Source organism: Ischnura elegans, chromosome 12 (genome assembly GCF_921293095.1).
Source record: "Ischnura elegans chromosome 12, ioIscEleg1.1, whole genome shotgun sequence".
Classification (NCBI taxonomy): domain Eukaryota; kingdom Metazoa; phylum Arthropoda; class Insecta; order Odonata; family Coenagrionidae; genus Ischnura; species Ischnura elegans.
The window spans coordinates 32,319,855-32,341,546 of NC_060257.1; the positions used below are offsets into that span (position 1 = coordinate 32,319,855).

Here is a 21,692-nt window from a genome sequence, read left to right on the forward strand (position 1 = left end):
TAGAGGGGTACTATATTCAGAGAAATATGGTAATAAAAAAGAAATTTAGATCCTCCCACTTCACCCTTAAAACCGCCACTGACATTATTAGTTTTTTGATTAAATATCTACTGCAAGGAGATCCACTCACTAACGGAAAGAGTAGCTCATAAGTGAGTAAATGCCAAAAATACCATGTGAGGCCAATCAGGGGCGCATTGGACCTAAACACTAAAATCGTACATCTATTATGTGAAACAAATGGCTCACACTCTGTGAGACATAAACCAAAAAATTGATTCCTTTATCAATGAAATGCTCTCTTAATAAAAATAAACAGTAAAAGTAACTTTATCGACAATAAGGTAAAACCTTAAGAGGAAGAATGTAACTTTTGGAGCAAAACAATGAAAATTTATGGTTTAAAAAAGGTGAAAAAACATGAAAAAACTCCTTGAGTCAGACTAATGAACATCTATATCTGTTAATAAACCTCATGTCCATGATAGTAAATTGACACACAAACAGCGTGAGAACCCAAGAATAGGTATTAGTGTACTTGAGATGTCGTGAGTCCACTAGCAGACTCCTAGGGAATTCATTTAGATTTTTTATAGCTTACTGTCACACCGTCAGGTCCTAAATTTACTTCTAATCCTTTGATCTTTAGGCCATTTCCCTTTTTATCCGTCTCAAGGCTTCCATGTGCTTCTTCACACACAACTTCTTTAGACGTGACTCCTTCACTCATGACTTCCGCCAATTGATCCTTTTCAATCTTACGCTCCTCATGAGCCTTCTCTTGCACAGTCCTCGGCACTTCCGGAATGAAGTACGCAATAAAGCTAGACAAACCCAGCACCACATGCTGAAATTAGAAAGATAGTTTATTTCAATATTACAATAAAATAAATCCTCCAATATCTACCAGTGGATTAGGTTTTCATTGGGTTTAACTTCTTATCCCCTCATATATGTATTTCCTAACCCTCCCTTTCCTACCTATCAGGCATATAGCCAAGGAGGAGGCCCAAAATCTTTTTCCTATGTGGCGACTACTTGCAAAACATTTACTGAGGAGACCACTAGCCCAGGGGCACCTATCCCCTAGCACTCCGTTTTTCAATTTAGATAGATTTCATAAGGCCACTCAATAACCAACAATGGAAACGAAACCCTAGGGCGGGTTCGCAAGGTTAAACTCCTGGGGCAGGGACTGTAAGCACGAGCTTTTCTCCTCTGCACCCAGAAGGGGAAGGAACAAGGAAGGAGGCGCCGCCGCGATGAGAGCCCGACGACGCCTCCGGGGAGGGGATAGGGAAGGAAGGGAAGGGACGAGGAATCCCGCACCATCACAAAGGCGGGCGGGCCCTACTAACAGCAAAACCAAGCAAAACGCAATTAATATGCTACCAATCCTAGTGGATTTTCCTATGAGATGAGAAAAATCCATCGATCGAATCGGTAGATACTCAATAACCAACAATGAATTTAACTTTCAGTATAATATAATTTTAATGAAATACATAGCAGCATTAGTAAAATGTATACAGTGAAACCTCTATTTTACACTTTTGAATGGACCACTTACAAAAAGTGCAAAATTGAGGAAATTGTAAAATAGAGTATCATTGTTTACAGACGGTATTGTTTGGGACCTAATAAAAAGTGTGCAAAATCAGGGAAAATGTAAAATGGGGGAATGTAAAATCGAGGTTTCACTGTAGTTTTCTTATTTGGGCAGTGGCTGATATCTGTTGCCGTAGTTAAGGGGGCTATAGCCTCTCCCCTGTCTTCGGGTCACATCCCCACACACTTGATAAAATTGAAATTTCTGAAGGTTGCCAATTCGTACAAAACTATTCACAGCAGACACCTGATTATCCAGCTGCTGTTTATCCAGGTTTCGGATTATCCATGCATGATTTTCACTCACGCTCAATTTTTTCAGCTATCTTTATTTTTAAAAAATAAACTCCGATGCAAAATCACCAGAATTACTGCATTTTAATGCTAGGATACACTAGGCTTATTATTTCCATTAGGCTTACCCCTTCATAAAACAGAAGCGATCGAAAGGAGCACCGTGTTCCTGTTTTCCAAGCTTCGCACTGAGCGACCTCGCTCCGTGATCACAGATACACGTCCCACAGCAGTTGCAACCCGGGGAACTTGTGCGAGACATGACTGAGTGGCGTGGTGCCTGACAGTGTAGTTTCCAACATTGAGCAGTGGTTTTGAAGCATTCCTGCAGACCACTTTTCTGTATCCGTGATCACACTGCCACGGATGTGTGGTTTTCGAAACCAGGCCTTGCATGGAGCATTAATTATACGAGTAAAACCATGTTATTGCTATCAAAAATATCATGAATCATGTGAAATAAAGAAGGAAAGAAAAAACCTCTGATTGCCACTAATAAAAAACCTCTGCATACCAAAAATATGGTACGGTGAAACCTCAGGTCGATGATGCTCCAAATTCCAAGAATAAATGTCTTGCGAGAAGTCTCTCCTTATGAAGCCTATTAACCATAATCTCCAGATTAACTCACATGACTAACAATATTATCAGGGGAGGATTTAATAGTATCAGGGGGCTGGTCACAGGTGTCATGACCCCCCTCCTACATACGTTTATAAATATTTTTAATTGTCTTTAGTTAAATAGTTTTTGATTCCTTACGAAAGTATGGTAAAGGGAGTGCATATGCAAATTCATGGCTTCAAGTCCCAAATGTGTTTCAGAAAATGTTTGAGATGCATTCATCATAAAGCATTGCTCTCCCTACATAATATTATGCATGAGAGATCGTCCCTCTCTCCCAGGGGGGTATTCCACACTCCCCGAACCCAGTTCATGACCCTCCCTCCAAATTTGATGCAGAATTCACCTTGCCTACTGATCAGATATTTTTCCACGGTGCCTGGCCATTCAAAATCATCATTTTCATGAATTTTGTAGAATGTTCTCGAATTTAAGCTGCACCTCAAATATGAGCCAACCTTGATTTTGAGTCCCCAAAATGAGGAGAAAAGCTGCAGCATATATTAGAGGAAATATGGTAATAATCACAGGAGTAAATCAGCATTTCTAACAATAGCAGTAACATTCAAAATTGATAAATGCAGAGATCACATTAGGTGATGTTGACCTGATTTTGTTTGTTAGTAATACTTGGGCTCCTACCTATATCCATATGTTGGTAACATTATGCTCGCATGATGTTATTCAGTTGTTCAATATTTTTGTGTGCGGCACCAACATATTTTGTGCTGTTATCTCATTATATCTGTACTTCCAGTGATACCAAATAAAATCAGACATGACATTAATCCTAAGTTCGCATTCATAATTTCCATTGGCATCCTTCAAATAACTAATAGATTTAATAGCGGTTAAATGGTCAAATCTGAAAAAAGTTACGTTTCACTGATTTTCATAAACTGAACAATAAAGTTTACTTACCTCAAAGACAATTACAAATAGCAACTGCATGGCTCGAATATGCCAGTAATGAGGAGAAAATGAATATGGATTTTCACTCCAGGGAGGCTCTCTAAATCCTCTGTATCTGCAAATTCCAGAACCATCTCCCTCTGATTCAGATATGCCAGGCTTTTGGTACTCTGAAATTAAAAGAAAAGCCCTAAAAATTAGAAGTAGTACTTGGTCCTAAAGTAAAGATAAGTAATTCCACCAACACATCCTACCCATTAACGAATTTTGTGGACTCGCAACATTAAAATTACTGCCCTGCCAAAGAGAAAATCCATAATGGTCAAAAGAATAGTGAAAATAATCAGCATTATACCATCTTAATTTTTGAAACACAATATAATTTAATACCACTCTTTTAAGTATCATTAGGTAAATGAAATACGGCAATTGGATAATTCATAATTTATTTGATTATCAACTGTCATGACATTTAAAAAAATCTCTTAACCCGGGAAAGGGCATGCGGTGGGTAGATGAGACCCCATGGTTCTTGTTTGACATATTGTACGTCCATTGTTGTATTTACATCACCTTAAATATTTTTCATTTCTGCTCTTTGGTTCCTGGGATATCGCGCCAATTTAGCGTGTGCCATCCCAGGTGCGGCCTCTCGCGCTCCCAGAAATTTTACAAATATGAAAATTGTGGCAAAAAAAATAAACCAATGTCCGTCCGAAGAGTTTTTCTTCATCAGTTATACAATGAAGTTAAGTGACCACTGTGCAAAACAATTGATTTTCACTTGCAGAATAGAATACATCGGTTTCATTGTCCTTTCAAGAAATGCTATACAAAACGTGACTCACGGCATGAACTTAATACACTCGAGAATTTGAGTGAGAGGCCGTACCTGGGATGGCGCATGCTAAATTGGTGCAATATCCCAGGAACCAAAGGGCAGAAATGAAAACTATTTAAAGTGATGCACGAAAAATGTCGAACAGGTCGCGGTAAAAAATGGGGAAGTGATTGAGAAAAATCCGAGAGTGATTTTATCTTCAGTTATGTCCAAAAAATACCAAAATTTTAAAAATTTAAGTGCAATGCGGTACGTTTCCCTGGTATCTGATTGCAAAAATATTTTTCGCTATTTATTTTCTAACCAAATGGAATAAATCTGTGGGGGCGTACCAAAATATATTCATAAACATTAAAAATAAGGACCACCCTAGGATGGATGCCTAAAGTCTTTGCCTAAATTACATATTCTATAATAAATGGTTGTAAAGTATAATAAATAATAATAGGAAACCTACCTGAAAGTGTGAAGTTAACAAACCCAGTTAGACTATGGTCTTCAGATATTGTTGATATGTACATAAGGCGAGGAATGAACTCTGAAGTAAATGCAATAATGCATCCCTGAAAAATGGACAAATGTCAATAGTTAAAGCAGTAAGTCTAGGGTAGGTCTACCATAGTAAAAAAATTTTATTGTAAATGATGGGTTCAAATGGAAAAACTCATTCATAGACCCAATGTATGCAGGCTACCCGAAATATACATGCAAAAAGGGGGTACCTAAATCCATTTATTTAGGTAGTTTTGATTCACTTATATGATGTTAGCATAAGTATTGTAGGAAAAAATCCAGATTGGTAACTCTAGAAGACCTGTGCAAACCACAGGGAGGGAAACAATTCTCAAATGAATTAAACTCTTTTCCACACACTTCTCAAATCTCTTGAAATTAATATTCTTGAACACATTAATTTATTTAAGAAACATTACGATAACTCTTTTTAGCTGCAGACGCTAGTATTTTTCTTTTTTATAGGCTTTCTCTTTTTTGTTGTCACTCATACATAACTACAAAAGTGGAGTCGCAGCACCTTCTCTGGAACATACTATAAACTTGGGAATTCAACTTGATTTTAATATTATAACTTCAACAAAATCAAAGTGATATGAATTACCTATATCTTCTGATTTTTTTTACCTCAACCCTCTTAGTGCTGCGGCTTTGTTTCTCAGGTGAAAAGTGTCACGAGTCAAAATTTTGACTTTGGGGTAGTTAATTTTTCAAATCAATAATAACGCAGCCACTAAATTCTTGAATAGAAAATCATCATTGGTTGTACAGTCAAAAATTAATATTATTGGAGTAAAATTTTAAGAAGCAGTAGGTTGATTGATAAACCAAAAAAATGACATGGCATAACTTTTTTTCTCGAAGTTGTCAAATTTTATTTAACCATCTTTGGCATTTCTTGCCAGTAACACTCTAAGTGGGTGGCACTAAGATGGTTAATTATAAAACAAAATGAGAAATTATTTACTGCAAATCTCATTAATATCAAAATTACATGAAATAATGCATTTTTCATGTAAGATCTTATTGGTTTCATACTTCAAGGGATCCTTATGGAGCAACATGAACTTCTTGTATCCCCGTTCTAGAACTGGGCAGAAAAGCATTAATCTATTTCATGATCGATAATTAACAATCTTAACCAGTGGTGTAACTAGGAATAAGCTTTGGGGGGATGGAGGGTGACCCACTCCCCATGTCTGGGGGTCTGGGAAAATTTTTGAAAAATGATATGCCAGTAAGTACATTTTACATCATTTTGGCTCTTAAAATTTAAGCAGATGCAGTTAATATATGCCAAAACTAGACAATAGTCTTAATTTTTTTTTCTCTGAGGCTTTGGGGGGGGGGGGAATTATCCCCTCATCCTCCCCCTTAGTTTTGCCACTGATCTGAACCCATTGACAAGTAAATTAAAAATTTTGAATATAATTACATTGACAGCCACAGCTAAGTATGTAACTGCATGCTGAATACTGTCCCATGATGCTAATTTTTTTATTCTTCGAGGCAGTGCCCGTCTGTATTGCCTTAGTAATTTATCAGCATCCACCCGAATTTCCGCAATGTTATTAATGACAGCAAACAGAGGCGCCAATGGGAATGCAGCCACAAACATAGTTACAAAGCCATATTGGATAACTGCAACAAATAATTACAAGATTATAATATTGCATTGGAAATCTTTAGCATAATGAACACCTTACTGACAAATTTTTTTTTTTGACGTGCAATGCAGTTAACTCATGCCATGACATGAGGTCTGATATACCCCACTCAAAATGTTGTAATTTGCTATAAAATACTCATAAAAGATATTGGCATAGAGCAGTGGCAGATTCAGGATAGGGACTAGGGGGGGCTAAGTGGGGTTTAAAATTCCAGCAGTAGTGGAGGTTGGAAAAAAATTACCATTCTATCTAGTGTAAATTGGATACCCAAAGGGAGGCTATAGCCCCCTAAGTCCCCACCATATATCCGTCACTGGCATAGAGGTAATTTAGCTGAATATGCTTTTTCTGAATCATAGTTTGAACAAATAACTATGATTAATATGATTCATAAATATGATTAATAATAATGTTTATCGTAGACAGCTCTTTCTATTCTTAAAACAAAGGGAAACAAGAGTACAACACACTATAATTCGGAATAAAGGATTCACTGAAATAACTATGTAAAGTATATTATTTACCCTAAAATAATATAATTTATAAAATGCTACATATTCTCATTGTACCTTGATTATATTTTCAAGTGTGTGTTGTAATTAAATTATGTGTGAACATTTGAAAGCATTCACGCTCCAAGCATTACGGAACCTGGGTGCCATAGAGCTCTGCTCAGTGGCCCAGAAAGCCATTTCATTTCCCCATCTGAGGGAATTTAATTTGTACAGCAATTCATGTGAATTTAATCACCATTTACATGGCACCTTTCAAATATGCGTCTCAAATTTATAGTTACCTATTTCCAGAATCTCTTTGCAGAAGATCTTAGGGTTTTCTGGTGATAGATGAAAATCCTTCTCCCATCTTTGCTTAACTTTTACTGTTTGGGTAGTATCACCACCACCACCAAGAACTATTTTATGGCTCTTGATCCATCTCTTCGTACGGCTGTAGAGAAATTCACAGAGATAAGAGTCAGTGTGAAACGAGATATTCAAAAGTTTCACTTTACATCTGGAAGTAGTCACTATCGTGGCTATTAATTAACCGAGAAGTACATGTGAGGTTATTATTAATGTTATCCCTGAGATTTACCCTTGATTTGTGATGAATTTTTTTCATAGAAAGCTCTATCTTGGACTTGGCCAATAAAGAATTTTCTCCGAACTTAGCATTTAAAAACAGTAAACTACTGTTATCTTTTCATCAACGAAGTTGAAAGTATATGAATTCACTATGTGGAAGATACAGATATAATAATAAAGGCACTTTGTTCTTTCCACGAGGGTTAAATGCTCGGCAGCTGGTTTGACGTACCTATTCTACGTCATTATAAAGCACAACTGCATCTCTATATCTCTATACAAGCCATAGCTCTTTTGACCATCCTTTCATCAAGTTCATGGAAATATCAGAACCCAAATATTCCAAGTCTTCTCTTCTCTAATCTCTAGCCCCTTCTTTCCATTAATTAAGTTCAATTTTGCAATATGCTGATGAAAATATGAACTTAGGGGTAGACGGATGGCAGGGGTCATTTGACCCATTTTCAGAATTAAAATTAGTTTTTCTCTCATTAAAATATTTTCTAAAATGTTGAAACTTTTTGCATTTTTGTCAAAATATTGATGCATTACCTTAATTTAACTAAAATGTTTTGTTTTTAATTTTTAAGACAGGTTTACCTAGAAAGACTGCAGGGGGTCATTTGACCCACAACTTGTTTTCATGCTATTTTCTACTTAGTGTTGTGCATGTCATATAATCAGTAAGAGAAAGGCCAAACAACATTCAAACAGGGATCTAGCAATATCTGAAAATTCTCTGCCACCACCAGGATTTGAACCCAAGCCCATGGGGTGGGAAGCCAACACTCTAGCCATCATACCAACCCAATCCCTTGGTTGTTCTGTACCTTAATGATATGTTATAACAAGTGTGTTGCCTACACAATAACTTTAATTTTAAATGCATCTTCTTATGACAAATTAAAACTTACGGGATAATGATTTCCTCAAAGAGGTTCAAAAGTTGTTTACCACCCATAATAACCAGCAGTTGAATCAAGAGTTCAGCCATACAGCTACCTGAATCACAGGTATCTTGAGCAAGAAGTGGCATTGCTGAGTCACCTGGATAGGTGTACAAGTGACCCTATAAATAAATGATACATAAAAGATGTATGTATATCAATATGCCTGGGTGGGAGGAAAAGGAGGTCAACCTCATGAATGATGATGTTGTACATTCATACCGCAACCATAATTTACTGTTGCCATCAAAATTATGTGTAACTCCTTCCCAAACACGTGATGAAGCAAATTTTAGTACTCAATATAAACATGGGCAGAGTAAGAACACAGGCACGGGATCTAGGGGGAGTATGGCCCCCAACTAAAATAATAATTTTTACTAAACAAATTCAAGATGAAGAAATTCAAATGCAAATGCAAAACAGATTCAAGTGCAATGAAAACAAAAACATAAAAGGGTTAAATGAATTTTAGTCTTAGAATTAAAATGCTGTTTTCAGTGGCTTATTTGAACAAATTTTCCAGGGGAGGGCTGTTTCACTTGGGGTATTCCATAGCCCCTAAACTCCAGCAGGATTGCTGCCTCCCCCCCTCCCAACATAAAATGCAATACAACATACATTCCATTGCTTTCAATTCCTTTGATGCAAAATCTCAAATAATGAAATCCCAAATCGTTGTTTTATTTTTTTGGTTGGTGACTGGTAACCAATCGTGCAGCCTTGAGTCTTCTTTCCATGCAAATTTATGAGGTATGCCAACTTGAAAATGGCGCAAGGATTAGAAGACACCAAGCTAGCTCCGAGGGCAATCATTTATTGTTGAAACAAAACTTGCTCAATGCCATTATGACTAGTTATGTGTGTGTAGAGTTCATTAACACCAACGATGGAGGGTAAATTTCATTTATTGAATTAAAGAGGAAAAATATTTTCACGTTACACAAAATTACCTCTTTTGTTCACCAATAACTTTAAATTTTTAATATTAATCAAAATGTGAGACTAGGTGAAGTTTATTAATTTTCAAATATGTTCCAAAAATTATTTATAAAAAAAATTCCACAAATTAAATTAATTTGTCTCTTACCTTCATAAATGCAATATAAAACAGTGATGAATAGCAATTGAAGAATTCAAATACATATACTTTCAAAACATAGCTTCTGTCATAATCAGCTTGTGTTACGGGATTTTCCATGTTAGTCAGCCAATCAGCAACACGGTAATAGACCTGTGCGAAAAAAGATAATATTTCCATTACATGAAAATAAAGGATGAAATATTGGAATATGTTTCAGGTTAATAGCACATTGAAACATAAAATATAGAAACATTTTATTAATTCACATGCATTTCACAATTATATTCATAATGCATCATGCCGATATCATGAGCATAAACTACATGAGACTGTGGCATGAAATAATTCATTCAGCTTGTAATGCAGAATATACTCACCAAGTCAAGAACAATAATGATGACCAAATTGATGACAGCTGTAATGAATGATGTCAGAGTTTTGGAATTATTTCTTATGTACTCATTTTCACTAAAGTAAAGAGATGACCGCAGTGATATTGAATACACTATGATTCCTAAAAGAGCACATACAACCACGGCTGCCTGAAAATAAAATCAACACGCTCAGAAATAAAGTGTAATAAATAAGTCCTCTTGGAATTCTTGGAAAATTTTTTTGCATACACATCACATTCTAGGTACATAATTTGTACTCATTGGGATGTACCAATCATTTACTAAAAGTATTCATATCCCTCTACAATTGACCTTGAATATGAGGGAAAATGTCATGATATGCTTGTCTTCGTTTCAAAATATGAACATCCTTCTCCACACTCTTTATGTAAATACATCACGTGAATGTTTCTCTTTAAATTCCCACACTTTTGTAATTTAAACAGCATATTAAAAGAGATGCAAGGTATGAATATATGCTCTGTTTCACCCTATTTTCTGCCTATTTGAACTGATCCAAATTCAATTCAAGGACAATAGGTCTGAAATGAGTTTAACCCCAAATAACTGCTAAACTAAAGTAATACTTTTGCATTACTAATGCCCTTACTTCCAAAAAAAAGGGAGGAAACCTTGGTTGTACTCAGGGCTACTCAGAGGGGAGGGGCCGACTTCCCTTGACCTAACGACAAGCTAAGGTGGCTATTTCTCTTCGGGGGTCCTCACACCCAAACTCTACTCGGGGTCACAAGAAGTCTGTGGGCGGCCGTGGTTGCCCTTGTTAATTTAATTTCAAATGAAAGTACCTATTAGCACACTACCTTCAATTGGCTCATAACTTTTTCTAACCTTGACACCCCACGCCCTGTTCAAAAAAATGGATATGTTGGTATGGTAGCCACCGAGTGCGTCCACTGGGTTGCGGATGGTGGGTCAACCTCTAGATATAGAGGTTAGCTGCGATATAAGCAAGTTTACTTGTCGAATAAGCAGTCGAGGACAAAAAGCAGCGGTAATCCGAGGTGGTATGGGTCTATCCCTGGGTCAGATAGGCCATCTAAATGATACACTAAACCTGTGAAGATACCGTGACTTGGCTATGAGAGGCCGCCAACAATTATGCCTCACATCACGCGGAGGAGAGGGCAGCAGCTCTTCTTCATATGAGTGAAGGTGGAGATCACGATGGTCAGTACAGCGACACTCATTACACTTCAGGCGTGGTAACATTTACTTTAACGGCTGTAGTACTGCGATGTGGAAGGCAAGGGGAAACCGCCACATTATTATCCCGAGGAGTCGCAGCTACTCCAGTGTCAAACCAATCTTAGGATTGTTGACTAATGATGATGATGATAATGGTATGGTATTTGGAGGAGGCGACTGTCAGCGGAGGTCATTTACGCCATGAGGGAAGGGGTAGGTAAGGAAGGGTGGAAAGAAACCCGGCGTCGGCATTAGCCTGCTCTTAACGAAAGGCGCCAAGGGGACCACGGCTTAACGTCCCATCCGATGGACGAAGTGTTGAGCTTGAAAGGTCCTCCACACAACATACAAGAAGGGATTGGGCAATCTCTGAAAAATCTCTGCCACCACTGGGATTTGAGCCCGACCCCACCCGGAGGGAAGCCACCACACCAACCCGATCCCCAATGGATATGTTACCCGTGCCATGCGTGCATCTATTTTTTATGTACTTGTAAGTACAAAATAAATCTCTCTCAGTATGTTAAGAACTGTGATATTCACCATTACTCTACTAGACAGATTGATCAACCACACATCTTATATGTACACACTCGAAATGCAAGTACTGGTCCAAATTGTATGGGCTTTCGACTCTACAATTAACTGCCAGCTGAGCTAAGGCTCAAAAAAGTGTAGCTGTGCATTTAGGACTAAGGTATTATGTTTTACTCCATTGATGAATTTTTTATCAATGTTTGACATGTGTCGTGTATCCAATGAGATCCTTCAGTTTCTTTAACCTGATGTGTCCTATATCAGTATAACCAACGTAACGATTTGATCTCTGGATAACTAAAACATTTTTATTATATTATTATATAGAAAAAAATCCCTAAACAATGTACTGCATTAAAAAGAAACCAAATATGAATGGTCTCACCATAAAAAACACAACTGTCAATGAGGCCATCGTCTTCATTACCCTCTCCCACAGTGGAAAATCATCTGATTTATTGTCTGAATTCTTTTTCTTTGGCGGTTTGTACTCTGGTCTCTTCTCCCATGTGTCCCGATCGCCTCCTCCAGCAGACAGCATAGCCTCTCCTCCCCACCTCAAAGTGAGACGTGTCTGGGTTCGTTGCCAATATATTAAAAAACCAGCCGCTGAAATACAAGCAAGGTCCCCATTAATAATAAATTTTAGATCATCTCATCATTCTGCAGAATTATTCGAGACACAAAAATATGTCCTGAGAATTATTGCTCATAAAGATAACAGATATCCCTGCAGACATATTTGCAAAAAATTGCATATTCTTGTGGCCCATTTTGTGTACTTATTGGCATGCAAGTAGTCAAAATGGGCATTTAATTAAGCAACAAACTGCCTGCAGGCATCAAAACAAACAGGCTCCCTCTGGCCTCCCCAAAAGTATGACCATGGCAGTTCATAAGTTGTACTGATGGGGCAAAAAAGCCCAGCTGTGGCTTTTATTTTATTCCTGACACAGTTCCAGTTTGATTCCTTGCTTCCAATGGGTTTGAAATTGCAAGTGAAAGTATTTCCATAATGTAATGTTTATGTTAATAATTATTTACTTAATTGCTATTACATATTTCTCACCCCAGAAAGACGTAAAAATGGCCATCAACACAGTCGCATTGTTGTCAAATAGCAGGAGTAGCATTCTCGCTCCACATGAAGAATTGAGCTTCTCTTCAGAGCATGAAGGGCAAAGAGCACACATCATCTGCTTCCCAATTTCCCCAGTGCATACGTCATCCCTTTAAAAATTTGAAAAAGAAACATGAGGTTTTTTTTTCAAGAAATTATAAACGGGTAAAAGCTTTGCATTCCACTCTGATTATCATATGGTATTTATTCCAAACTAGTTGCACAACACAGTAGCATGATCAATTGGTAAATATGTATTTGTAGCATTTTCAATTCTACGTTATATTACGTCTCCTACGATTGTATGTACCTAGTGAAAATACGTATGGACGTAATGTTACATCTTTACCCCTTTTAGACTCAAACCATAGTACTCATGATATAGTACATAAAGCATAGGTGTATTAAGGCAATAGTTTTTGAATAATTGGTAAATGACTGCAGAAATTTAAGTCAAATCGCTTAAATTATGTACTTGAAAGTGGTGACATAGTCCACTCATTGCACTTGTGTTGGAATATGGATATTTCGGGCAAGGTTATCATCGTAGAAATGAGATATTTGCAGATACTTGCACACTCGCCTTTAATTGTACCATCGCATCATGGAAGACATACAGAGTACAGTTGGTGCGCACAAATACATATCAGAGTGTGCCACATGCATAAGACAAAAAACAAAACAAAATACACATGAAATTAACCAGCAGAAAAACAACAGAAATATAGATTAACTATACAATTTAACAACTTGAAAAAACTATACATATGTATTCAAAAAATATGAGCATAGATTTATTCAAACATTGTTTCCTTAATTTTGTTTGTCAACCTAAAGATGAGATGTTTTTGGCTTAGACCTATCACACTTTCATCAAAATTCCAAAATAAATACGTAAATTGGCTTAAAGAGCTTATAAATGAGGACTTCTAAGTAAAAGGGTTTTTCTGTCTAGTTGAAGTTTTTAACTTTGCATAGTCAAATTCAAAGTGAAAAAAGATGCATCTAAGAATGAAATTATTGCAAATTGTCACTTTCCATAAAATTTAAATTGATCATGCAACTAGCTCCACCACAGGCATCTTTAGGTATAACATTTAATTCAATATGTACCTACAATGACTTGCTTAAAATTGACAGGAGAGTTACCTATGCATGCAGATATACAGCAAAACTAAGCTATGATCACTTTAAATTTTGTTGAAAAGTTCTACTTATCATTATGAGTATCAGATACGTCTACAAAGTGAGGCACGTAGACCAGTCTTAAGGGGCTCCAACCATCAATCCCTACCTGCACCACCTCTCAAAAAAAAATTTAGTGCTGCCTCCATTATATCTTCTAAGAAGGCCCCTTAGCCCCGGAGCAACTCTACTTTGACACTCGATACAGTTTTTAGTCTTTTGATACCGTAAATTTGAATCACCTCAGCCACCCCCTACCCAGTGAGAAATGGGTGGTGGAAGCCACGTGGAACCCACGTGGAATCCACGTTGAGTGGTGGATATTTGGTGGTGGTGGATATTGAGTGGTTGGACCCACGTGGAATCCACGTTGATTTCAAGTGGATTTGTGGTGATTATCATAAAACGGTAAACAGAATTTCTAATTTGTGGAACTTAACTCTCTGGTGTGACATTGCGTCATTTATCATCCCGAAACCACGCTAGTTATGTGAAAATGTATCGCACATTCTATTTTTATATAATTCGTGGAAAGGCAGCCATGAGAGCACATGAAAAATCGTAGACACATATATAGGTTTAGATATAGAGTGGTTGAGGTTTTAATGGTTTTAGGACAGCACCAACTGCTGTTTTAATTTTTCCACCAAATTTCCACGTGGGTTCCACGTTGATTCCACGACCAAAAACACGTGGTATCCACGTTAATTCTCCACGTGGGTTCCACGTGGATTCCACCACCCATTTCTCACTGGGTATTGAAAAAATTCATCCAATTCAATCGCATTCAATAAAATTTCTCAATATTCTATAGAACTTCCTCATATCCAATTGTATATCCAAAAATTCAATTGAATTTGAAGAAAATATTAAATTAAATTTTAAATACTCAATTAAATTCCCAAACATTCGGTTGAAATTTTCAATATTCAATTGAATTCACCCCCATGGTCTCCGCTGGAATTCACTATCACGATTATCAAAAATCACCAATGATGAATGGCTTCTGAAGTGATCACGCAAAATAAAACTACTATCACAACTTTAATGTACGTTAAATTTTTACTTCTCCTATTAAAAAAATTGTGGCAAATTGTGCTAGGGAAGATGGCTAAAGACAACAATGCCAGTACTGTCATCTCGTTAATCATGTTTACATGCACGTGGCTGACTGAATTGTGATAAAGTTTTTGCTTGTGGAGAAAATATTCATTAATATCAGTATTATTTAACCTGTGTTAAATCCAGGCAGCATTGATTTACATCATTTGTGCTCAGACTTCAGTGATATTTGTAGTGAATACAGTGAAAGTCTTGATGTGATTGCTGTGTTTTAGTGTAGTTTTCTGTTTACATAAATTATTTATTTAAAATTCGGAATTCGAGAAATTTAGAATGTATGTATATCCTACCTTATAAATTTACCATATTGAACAAATTTGTATTTTCAATTGAAAATTTTCAATAGGGCTAAATCACTTTGAAGAAATATATTGATAATTGCTGCCCTAAAGTTGAATATTATATAATAAAATCAAGTGGATTTCTGCACAAAAACACCTCTTTGCCACACCATAATAACTTAGTCCATTATTTCCATAAAAAATATACAAAACTTCAAAAAATCACCCAAAAACCCTCCACAACAAATACATATGTATCTGGCTATGTGCCTGGACTAAGTGACCCCTAATTTGTTCAAAAAATTAATTATGCTTTTACTTACATTGGTACTTTGTCAGGTGAATTCATTCGCAGAAGCCCATAAATAAAACAGCATATCCCCACCAAAGCCGGAAGCATAAGTGATTCCGTGTAAGTTCCCAGCCAGGCAAAGTAAAGAGCAACCTCCTCACCAAAATAGTCTCGTATTTCATCAAGAGGTTGATTATGACGAAAATTTCTCAACCTTGCCCAGTCTCCCAATGAGTTGGGTTTCCCCTGATGAGTTCAAACAAAGGTTAGTATGAATGGCATAGCTCAGGACTGCAAACAACTAAAAGACAAAAAAGTCATTGCACACATTTGCTAGTTCTGTAAAACATCATGAGCAATAGGTACTTTACTAAAAGCTGATAAAACCATACAGATTCTTTCTGTAAGAGTACGAAAGCTGTTACCACTAATGAAACAAGATCTGCTTCCCCCCACATAAATACTACAACTAGTACAGCAGCCATATGCAGGAATGTGCAATGCTGAACCAGTAGGAAATTATCATTAACGAGTCAAAATCATCTGACTTTGTAAAAATCAACTTTCATCATATTAGAATAATTTTCACATTTGCAGGTTGCATTAAAATAATGCTTGCAAAGTAGATCGATAAAATTAATATTGTAATGGTGAGAAGCTACAATGGTCATTCATCAGATAGTAAATTACCATTCATGTCTACAATAGAATTGCAGAATAATGGTTGCCATGATTTTTCCTTACTATAATATTGTCAAATCTCGATAAGCGTCCATTTGTATGCAACCAAGTACCACCTTCTTGAAAACTGCTAGACAGTCATGACTTATCATAGTGTGTAAAAGTTGTACACTAAGTACAACTAAATAGTGTACCCAGTGCAACAATTTACACTCAGGAATATGAGGAATTTGTCCATGAAAATTTGTGCCATGAATACTTACATCCTTGCCTTCATTTTTAGAAAACTTTTCTTCAATACCGCCTTCATTTTTGCAAAAATTGTCATGAAGATGGTATGCATCCGAGTATGCTCCCTCAGCTAGAAGTTTGTTGATGCCTATCTGAGAATATAAAAGAAAATTAAGTCAATAAATAAAGGAAGCTAAGATCTAAATAAGAACTACATATATGCATCTACGGAGCAAAGCTTGAAATTAATTGAAAGGATCGTTAGACCTGGCCATTATCATCACAGGTCAAAAATATTATAATTCATTTGATGAAACTCTCTAGGCATACATCAACATAATCCACAGCATCTAACTAATTATCTGGGAAGATGCAAGTACGTATGTAGATACATAGGCGGATCCAGGGGGGGGGCACGGGGGCACGTGCCCCCCCCAGACCCTAAAAAATATGCATGATTTTTAATACGGTCCCATTATCATTGCGTTCGTTTTGTATTACGAGGTATCCTTGTGCCCCACCCAGAACAAAATCCTGGATACGGCCTTGCTTGTGCCCCTCCCAGAAAAAAATCCTGGATCCGCCCCTGTGTAGATAATTGAAGGCAAACATGTTTTTAAAACACAGGTCGTTGTTCAGCTACGGTCCTAGAAAATGGCCATAGTTACATAATACCAAATGACATATTGTCCAAAAAACATCAGTAAATTTATAGCATGTACTTGCACAAAATTATTACACCTCATCCACCAATGACATCTCACCAAGGCTTGACCTCATCACAGCCATAGTTCTTTTTCTGCTATGCAATTTACCTTATGCAAATTACTTGATTCAAGGGGTAGAGGAAATCCTTTAAAAGTCATCATAATCAAACTTAGTGTTAAACCATCGATTGTAAGACACTACATATATATATCTGCCGGGGCGAATTCCCGTATCGAATATCGAATTTTTGAGGGGGCTCGGGCCCCTCAGGCCCCATGAAGTCGGTACCACTACTTGTACATGACCGAGGCAGAGAGGCTACAAGATGAGCATAAATTGATGCCCAGCATTGTCCACCAGCCAGGGGGATGTATCCCAATGCACCCCCAACAAGGAAATGGATGTATCATGGAAATAATGGATAACTCATTGAAGTGAAGTGTTCAAGAATCGGTGTGCATCATCATTTATCTCAGTGTCATGGTTTTGGGAAACCTACCACAGTATTCGGTAAGAGTTAATGCAAAAAGGTGTGGAAGTAGAACACGTCCAATCACTAAAGAGCATTACAAGAGTTAATGCTTCAACTGTACCCCTATAAATGGTATTTTTGCCTGAAATTATAATTTTAAATCCCTAACCAGTTAAACATGAAATTTTTAGGCAGTAAATTACTTGATGGCTCATTTCATCATCCCACATGCCTTAAAACCTTACATCTATCTCTAGTTAGCGGTCACCTTCAGGAGTTTGGTACCACTTAACACAGATATCACTGGATTACCATTATTATGATCTTACCTCTTCTTCCTTGCTACCATATGAAGCCCTCCTCATGATGTGCCAAATAGCTTGCGCCCGCTCCGATGAAGAGAAGAAATCTTCATTATTTGGTGCGGGGAGGATGTCGAAGAACATCGACCTCTGGCGATGGTACGGAGACAGCGAGAGGTTGGCGGCCTGGCGTTTCTTCGGGTCAGTGCAATTTTCCAGTGCACTCCCTTTGAGGGGCTTAGATATCTCTAATTTCTCTGCATATTCTTCCATCTTTTCGAACGGGATATGTATGAGGAGAAAACGGGGATAGCCCTCTTCCTTGGAAGACTCTGGTCGATGCAACACCAGACCTTCCTTCTCAAGTTCTCTCTCAAATTTTATCCTCTTCAGGTCCTCATTATCCCGAGGGAAGGTGAGCACAAAGTCGCATCGCTGGATTTGCTTTGGCTTGTTGTCGTCCGCTTCTGTCACACCCTCTTCCACATGTTGAATCAAACTGTTCTCGACAAGGGAGAAAAATATTATTATCAATAAATATGATTCTTTTTTGGTATCTTTGAATTCAGTCGATAGCAGGGGGGTAGCCAGGAATTTTGTTAAGGGGGGGTCCAAAACCAGGGGGGAAAATTTTTAAACAACAGGGTACAAAGGAGAGGTTTTCAAACTAATTTTAACGCCCTTCATAATAGAAAAAAGTTCATTTTTCAGAGATTCTTTTTTTTTCATTTTTGTAAATTCATGATTTTTAATATTTTGTTTCCTTTTATGAAGGAAAGTAATTGTGTTTTTATATTTTGGGGGGTCCTCTCGCTACGCTACTGGTCAGTGGTTCATCCTAAGATTTTTCCTATTTTCATTTCCAAACCCAAGCGTAACAGTTTAGACCCTGAGTATGTAAAGATGTTTTTAAAAATCAACTTGAAAGCCCATAAAATAATTTTTAATTTATAAAAATATAAAAATGTGTATGAAAATCTAAAAAGCATTCCATTGATTGTATGTACCCGCAATAAACTTGAATAATGACTTTGTTTAATGGCAGGAATTCGAAAATGCATTTGGAATCGAAAATATCCGATTCGAAAGATCTGGCTCCAAAAACCCTGGATCTGTCCATCCCTAGTTATTTTATTCCATTCAATTCTTAAATTTTAATGACAGCGATGCTACAGATAAATCAAAATCCCACCTGCCATAAGGAGTAAGAATCGATGGAATCAGAATCGAGAATCGGGAATCGATTTGAAGGAATCGAAATTGGAATCGGAATCGAAAAAAAGTGGAATCGACTCATCCCTAGTTCAAATGATTCAGGTGTGACGTAGAGGATGTACAACGTGTAGAGATGAAAAGTAGTAACACGTTTCCCCTATTATTTAAAGCATAGCACAGTGGGCGGAAATAAAAAATAACTTGGCAAGACCCTAAATTTTCACCATTTTTTTGGGAAGAAAAAATGATTCAATCTGATAATATAATGTCTTTGGCTTTAGGAACTCTACATATTAAATTTTTATTTGGCTTGTTCATTAAATCATCATAAGCCATTAAAAATGAGAAAAAATAATTTAAAAATTTCATATTGGAATTTTCGCAAAAATCATGTTTTTACTCCCGCTCGTTTGTCGTTAAGCTGGTTTTTCATAAATGTCAAAGCATATTTTCTGAAAGAAAAATCATAACCTAAGAATTATACGGAAAATTTTATTGGTTTTTATGATGCATTTTTCATTTGATAATTAAAATTTCAAAATTTACCACTTTTGGACTGTTTTTTCATGGAGTGGTAAAAAATCTTCATGAAGGCGACGAATCTCGGTCGAAAAATTTATGTGGCAAAAAACATAAACCTTTATCATGCGACAATATCGTTTTTCATGCTTATGCTAAGAAAGGTAATGGCAGTAAAGATGAAGTTGAAATGGGGAAGAGAGAATCGCTACAGTCTCAGAGGTTTTCGACCATTCTGAAAGCCTTATCTAGTGGACTTCTGATAGATGTAAGGCGTTTCCGCGATTATTGCTCTTCCGCTGCGGCCCTTTAAGTGGAGTACTATTCATGGTATTTTATGCCCCCAAATGCAGATAAGATTCTTATATATGATGTGTCTATTGAAAAAGGAGCAGTTCTACCTGTTGGAAAATTGTAGGAGACCCTTGAATCGAGACATAAGGATATTCAGAGGTTCCGGGAGCAGCAATCCAGAAAATCTTCAAGAATGGTGTCGTTCGAGGATATTTTTCATCTTTCGGATAATATCATTGCAACCGATTCAAAACAGAGAAATCTAAAAGTACCCAAAGAAGCTAGGATTTCCTTCTGAATGATGAGAACACTGGGTCGGATGGAAACAGCTATGCGTTTGGTTCAGATGACGATGACCTTCATCTTTATTTATTCGTGCAAGTATTACTTCCATGTAATTATTCATTCATTTCAGATACAGAAATAAGTTTTTATTTCTAATTAAAACTATGAAAAATACGTGCATTAATTTTAGGGACTACATTGATAAAATTCTCACTTAGTGAGTACTCACTCAGTATCTATGGAGTGGGGTATAAGCTGATCCCGTTCGCGCTATACGGAAATCGTTTTTTCGATTTTTTGCTGTTACATATGAATACCATTATTATACATGCTTTGTTCCGTTACTTAAAAATTTTGCCATGCAACCATGAATTCCAAGTTTCCCACTCCCCTTACTACTATCCTTCCCAAAAAAAACACCGGGTGGCCCATTAGTTTCCAATAATAACGAAATTCCAGGAAAAGAACAAAAAACTAAGAGAAAAATTCACCGAGAGAAGCAGAATGCGAAAAATTTTCCTTACTTGAGTGGGTCAATCCTTTCGACCACTCTTCCAAGAAGTGACGAGGCGGAGTCCATCTTCTTGAGATCGACGCACACCCTACCACTTCTTCACATCAACTAGCGTTGGAAGACCCAAGCGGAACGATAAGAGCCCCTAAGCTTCCAAAGCGGCCCCTTCCAAGAATCTCCTCGAGTCGTTTACGAAGCGGGGTGCGAAAGATAAACCGACGAAATTCGGATGACAGACGCGATGCTGCAGCATGTGTTTAACGGTTGCCAATGGCCAGGGCTGGGCAAAATTTAGGCTGAGGAGTACTTGAAATACAAAATACCGCTCCTAATGCATTTTAAATACAAAATTCAGCTTCAAATGTAATTGAAATGCAAAATAAAAAATACCTTCGACTTGGATATTCGAAAAACAAGCTAAAAAATAGTATTTCAAACACAATTTCAAATAAAAATACATTTGTATGGAAGAAAGGAGGTTTAAAAAAATATAACCGTTATATCTGTTTTCTATTGGAGTTAACAATTAATTTTCATCGTTAAAACTTTCGCGGGTGCTCGTCATTATGATTAAAAACTTTTGGGCTATGTCGCCGCGTCAATTCTTTGGGTGGCCCCAACGTTTCCCGACCGATGCTGGTCGCTTTTTCAAGGGATTATGAAGAGATGAGAATTTAAAATCTTTTATATAGGTATCTTGTCAGTTGGTGGGGGGAGGGGAGCGGGAGGTTGGAGGAATGGGTTGCTGCTTGTTT

General features: G+C 37.1%; 1 protein-coding gene across 1 annotated transcript; it reads right to left on the reverse strand.

Annotated features, from left to right (window-relative positions):
• Positions 1 to 302: 302 nt before the first annotated feature.
• On the reverse strand, positions 303 to 21,195 carry LOC124168845 (anoctamin-1-like). Its single transcript, XM_046547194.1, has 14 exons — positions 20,948 to 21,195; positions 18,138 to 18,609; positions 16,661 to 16,780; positions 15,748 to 15,962; positions 12,786 to 12,946; positions 12,102 to 12,325; positions 9,956 to 10,120; positions 9,585 to 9,728; positions 8,462 to 8,616; positions 7,259 to 7,410; positions 6,228 to 6,433; positions 4,737 to 4,842; positions 3,448 to 3,608; positions 303 to 847 (listed from the first exon to the last, which is right to left on the reverse strand). Exons 1-14 carry the CDS (start codon positions 21,001 to 21,003, stop codon positions 578 to 580), a joined length of 2,607 nt encoding a protein of 868 aa, XP_046403150.1. The 5' UTR covers positions 21,004 to 21,195; the 3' UTR covers positions 303 to 577.
• Between the last annotated feature and the right edge of the window lie 497 nt (positions 21,196 to 21,692).